Raw genomic sequence first — 5,713 nt, 5'->3', positions numbered from 1 at the left:
TTTTTTTTTTTTTTTTCTTATTCGCCTATTTGTTTTCTGATCACCACTACATCATTATCTAGGCAATTCGAACATGGATCCACTTGACAAAGCAAAGAATGGTCATCGCAGATAAGAACCACTGTAGAATGCATCGATTGATGGTTCTGGTGATTGGAAGCTGGCACCAGTGGGCAGACGGTGAGTCATTCTCCACTCTATTTATATGTTTATTCATTCATTTATTTATTTATTATCATTGCCTTTGCACAGCTTCTAACGCTGGAGATGTATTATGGTGTCAGCTGTTCACTACCAATGAACTAAGGTAATACTTCTTATTTTTCGAGAACCTTCCGGAGTATTCGAGCGGTTCCAAGCTGTGCTGTTTTCTGCAAGTGTGCCACCCTTATTGCTGCCCCTATTTGTTCCATGTACTTCTCGAGATTTTTACTCACTGTTCCCAGGGCTCCAACAATTATTGGTACCATTACCACCTTTTTCATCAACCACAACTGCTTTACCTCCCAAGCTAACCTGCCATATCTATCGACTTTTCTTTCTTCCTTATCGCATACCTTGTTGTCAGCTGGGCATGCTATATCTATAATGCAGCATCATTTGCTTTCTTTCTCAATTAACACTATGTCTGGCTTCCTTTTCTCTATCTCATAGTTGCACTGAATCATAAAATCCCACAGGATCTTTGCATTATTGTTGTTGTTGTTGTTGTTATTATTATTCAGTAGTCTTATTTTTATTGCATGCTTTCACTGCACTACCAAGCGCAGCTCTGTGTGCCTTGGGTATATTATTATTGTCATAAAGGCAGGAAGCTGTCAGAATCGTTAGCACGTGGACAAAATGCTTAGCAGCAATTTGTCTATTTTTACCTTCTGAGCTTTTAACTACTTAGTTTAAATCTCTTAATTGGGACGGTCAAAGCTGTAATGTTACCTTGGTGTACTGGTTAGCACAGCTGTACATTCTACAGCAGACATAGCGTTTGGATTCCATGGGCAATGCTACAGCAATTTCTCCATCCTCTTCAAGATAATGAAGTTACAGTGATCTCATAAGTTATGTTCTCTATTTGCATAAATTTGTGAATATGCAGTAGTATTGTATAATGCTGAACATATATCTTGATGTAAATGTATATATATCTTGATGTAAAATGTATATATATGTGAGCATATATATTGATGTAAAATTTTGCATTCTGAAATTAATAATACAACATGAAAGTTACGAAACAGCTGTAATCATATAAAAGCCACATGGCAAAGTAAATCTATATTAACCTCTGTTACTTCCTGGCTTTGTGCCTTATTTCCTTCTCGTGGATAAAAAAATGTTGTTCAGATTTCCAAGATTCTCAGTTACACGAACTTATTCCATTACATGGAAATTGGTTACTACGTACACTGATAGCCAATTCCGAATGCGGAGCTTACTGTGAAAGTCTCATGTTCTTCTGAATCCATATTTTCTACTACTCATATACATACATACATACATACATACATACATACATGTATACATACATACATAATCTCTGAAAATCAAAGAGAGAGAGAGAGAAGGAGAGAGGAAAACTTTGGACAACTACTTTGAAACCGTGAGCTTCTGTCCAGATAATAAATTCACATTTATACTAATAATAATTGATGCACTTCCTTTTGGGAATAAATGCCAGTCTAGATAAGCTTGTGTTTTCTGAAAAGAAATGAGCCAGTCAACTCGCACATTGTAAATACAATCTGTAAGTGGAACAGTAAAAGTATGCAAGACTTTTCTCAAGTTTAAAATGTGATATTGTTTTCATTATCTACATTCCAATGCTGGAGCTTTGTATCATTGTTAGAAACCAGCTCCTTCTTCAGAGGAAGCGTTTAAATAATTAAAAACAAGAAACAACATACAGTTCTATATTTAAGAGATGAGGAATTATGTACATTATTTACATTATTTACATTTGGCAGACATTTGTCATCATCTTGTTTGTTGTTAACACAACATTTCAGCTGATGTACCCTCCAGCCTTCTTCGGGTGTCTTGGGGAAATTTTGAACCTGAGTTCTCATTCCTAAGGTATTTTTCAATGTTGTTGTTATTATTATTATTATTATTATTATTATTATTATTAGTAGTATTAACCACTGCGCCATATGCCCACAGGCATATGGCATAGTGGTTAAGAGCATGAGCTACTAACCCCAAGATTCTGAGTTTGATTCCAAGCAGTGACCTGAACAATAACAATAATAGCAATAACAACAACAACAACAATAACGATGATAATGATGATGATGATGATGATGATGATAATAATAACATCGAAAAATACCTTAGGAATGAGAACCCAGGTTCGAAATTCCCCCAAGACACCTGATGAAGGCTTGGAGGGTATATCAGCCGAAACGGTTAACAACAAACAAGATGAGGACAAATATTTGTCAAATGTAAATAATGTAAGAAAGAACATACATATAAAGGGAAAATCAACAAGAATGTTGCAGAGCACTTTAAGCAAACTAATGATAACCAACACAAAATTATTTGCTGTTACTGGACAACAGTTTCAATGTTTTGACTTCATCAGAAATATCAAAAACTCATTTTGTGTTAGTAATCATTTACAATGTTATCTGTCTATATATGAGGATGTATCTATTTATTCATGTATCTACTCATTTACCTCACTGTCTCTGTCTGTCTGTGTATCACTCTCTCTTTATATATATATATATATATATATATATGTGTGTGTGTGTGTGTGTGTGTGTGCATATATATATATGTGTGTGTGCATATATATATGTGTGTGTGTGCAGAAGCCATGATAGATCGCTGACCAAACCATTCAATTTTTTTCTCTGTGTTTTTCTCCATGTTTTCTCCGTATTCTTTCTGTTGAAGAGCGTAGCTCGAAACGTTAAAGACTTTCTGTATTCCCAAGCGTTAAACTAATACATCCTTTTGTTGTTTACACCACCTGTCCTCGTCTGTTGTTGTTTTTTTTTGTACATTCTCCCATATATATATATATATATATATATATATATATATATATATATATATATGTTCCAGCAAACCATCAACAGAAAATAGCTGCAACCCATTTAAAGAAGAGCCATAACTATTTGCTGCAAAGAGAAGTTTTTACTGCCATAAAAGAAGAGTTCCAAAAAAGTAAAAAGGCATCTCATTGTTATCAGTGCCATCTTCTGAAAAAGTAAATAGAATTCTCTTTGTGTTTTTTTAGTGTTTCTTTAGTTGTTGTTGTTGTTGTTTCAGTGAATTGTGTGCCTTGACATGATAAAGAGTGTGTTGGGTATCATGTACAATGAGCAATTTCCCAGATATGAACTCCCAAAATTAGGGGGTCCACATTATACAGAAGAATTAAGTAATATTTTAAAATACCCCTGTCATTATCAAAATCAAATTTGTTCTTTTTTTTGTGAAAGAAGGGTGATTCTGTGATATCCTCATTTTCCTCAAGTTTACAGTAGCGGAACATTTTTATGGCCTACATCAATGAAATTCAAAGGTTATTTTCGAGTGTGCTTAATATTTGTTTTAGGGGTTGTCTATGTGGATATTCCAAGGGATCGATATTTCGACTATATCAACATAATATAATTGAATTCCTAATATTCTTTACTATTTTCATTAAGTATTTTCCTTAAATATCTCTTTATTTAAAAAAAAAAATGACACAAAAGAGCGAAGGAATTATTGTTTTTAAATCAAGAAATATTTTATTAATTCTACTTTTTAATTTTAATTTAGATATTTATATGATGGGGGTCGATAAGTTATCAATGGTTCCATGAAGGGATCAATGATACAAGAATTTTACTGTATTCTAACAGGTTTAGAAATTAATGATACAATGAAGTAATGATAGAGCAATTATAATAAAACAGACTAACTATGCCTTTTTGTATATTGAGGCATGACCTACCACTGCGATCTCTGTGTGTGACAATCTGAAGTGAATCTAAGCAAAATTCTGTGTATTTTATACACGTGAGATTTTGACTCTATATCTTCAGGAGGAGTTACCTCAATCCTTTCTATATTAACCAAAATGCAGTAACTTGACAAATATATTTTTTGAACCCGTTGAAGACACACAAGATGTCGAAATATCGTTCACTAGATAACAATGGCACTCTTCTTTTAATTTTGGTAATAATAATAATAATAATAATAATAATAATAATAACAATAATAATAATAATTCTTTTGTAATTTTTTGGGTTCAAGGCCAGTAACTGGGGGAAGGGGTTAAGGTGAGCTCCTCAACCCCAGTCCTTGACTGATACTTAATTTCATCGACCCTGGAAGAGATAAAAAAGTAAAGTTATCTGTTAACTTAATAGGTGAAGGAGTGGCTGTGTGGTAAGTAGCTTGCTTACCAACCACATGGCACTTTGGGCAAGTGTCTTCTACTATAGCCTCGGGCCAACCAAAGCCTTGTGAATGGATTTGGTAGACGGAAACTGAAAGAAGCCCGTCATATATGTGTGTGTGTGTGTGCGTTTGTCCCCCCGAACATCACTTGACAACCGATGCTATTGTGTTTACATCCCCGTAACTTAGCGGTTCGGTAAAAGAGAGACCGATAGAATAAGTACTGGGTTACAATGAATAAGTCCTGGGGTCAATTTGCTCGACTAAAGGCGGTGCTCCAGCATGGCCTCAGTCAAATGACTGAAACAAGTAAAAGAGTAGAGAGTAAAAGAGTTTTGGAATTTGAACTTAGAATGCTATGCATCAGAAGAAACACTGCAAAGCGTTTTCCCCAGCACTCTAACGGTTCCGCCAACTCACCACCATTTTCCCAATAATATACCAGGTTATCTTTTGTATTTATTAATTCATTTCACTATTTCTTTCCAGAGCCACAAAATGTTGGCACAGACAGAGCAGCAGGCAAGTGGATCTGAAGAACAGAGCATGTCAACTCATCTCTCATCACAAAATCTATACAGTGAGTACACATTGGGAAAAATTGAATAACAATATAACAACAACACCATTAATAATGATAATAATAATAATAATAATAATAATGATAATGATAATAATAATAATAATAATAATAATATGAGAAGTATAGAAAAAATAGCATTATTCTGTGTTTGAGAATAAATTATTTCTTGTTTGTTTTCACTGTCCTGTTTCATCATCATCGTTTAACGTCCGCTTTCCATGCTAGCATGGGTTGGACGATTTGACTGAGGACTGGTGGACCAGGTGGCTACACCAGGCTCCAATCTGATTTGGCAGAGTTTCTATAGATGGATGCCCTTCCTAACGCCAACTACTCCGAGAGTGTAGTGGGTGCTTTTACGTGTCACCTGCACGAAGGCCAGTCAGGCAGTACTGGCAACAGCCACGCTCAAAATGGTGTATTTTATGTGCCACCCGCACAAGAGCCAGTCCAGGGGCACTGGCAACGATCTCGCTCGAAAATCCTACGAAGGCCAGTCAGGCAGTGTTACCTATTTTGATCCCCCGCAAAACCCCAAATTTTATTTAATTTGCTTTGCGGGAGCAACTGTTTTATCGAAAGCGTATATTATTGTTAAATGCTGGAAATACGGGACTAGAAAAACAGTCAACAACTGATGGGGAGGGTCGTTCTTTATGTTGTTTGTTTTGTTTTCCATTTGTGTCTTTCGTTGTTCGAAAGAATAGTTCATGTTCCATGTACTCG

General features: G+C 35.2%; 1 protein-coding gene across 1 annotated transcript in view; it reads left to right on the top strand.

Moving 5' to 3' along the window:
* Positions 1-5,713, top strand: part of LOC106878630 (protein SFI1 homolog) — a 21,395-nt gene that overhangs the window by 1,083 nt on the left and 14,599 nt on the right. Inside the window, exons 2-4 of the mRNA XM_014927908.2 lie at positions 63-180; positions 3,073-3,217; positions 4,894-4,984. Coding sequence (XP_014783394.1) covers positions 63-180; positions 3,073-3,217; positions 4,894-4,984 — 354 coding nt within the window. The remainder of the gene's footprint in view (positions 1-62; positions 181-3,072; positions 3,218-4,893; positions 4,985-5,713) is intronic.

The sequence above is a fragment of the Octopus bimaculoides genome, chromosome 26 (genome assembly GCF_001194135.2).
Source record: "Octopus bimaculoides isolate UCB-OBI-ISO-001 chromosome 26, ASM119413v2, whole genome shotgun sequence".
NCBI lineage: Eukaryota > Metazoa > Mollusca > Cephalopoda > Octopoda > Octopodidae > Octopus > Octopus bimaculoides.
This window is presented reverse-complemented; position numbering and strand designations above follow the sequence as displayed.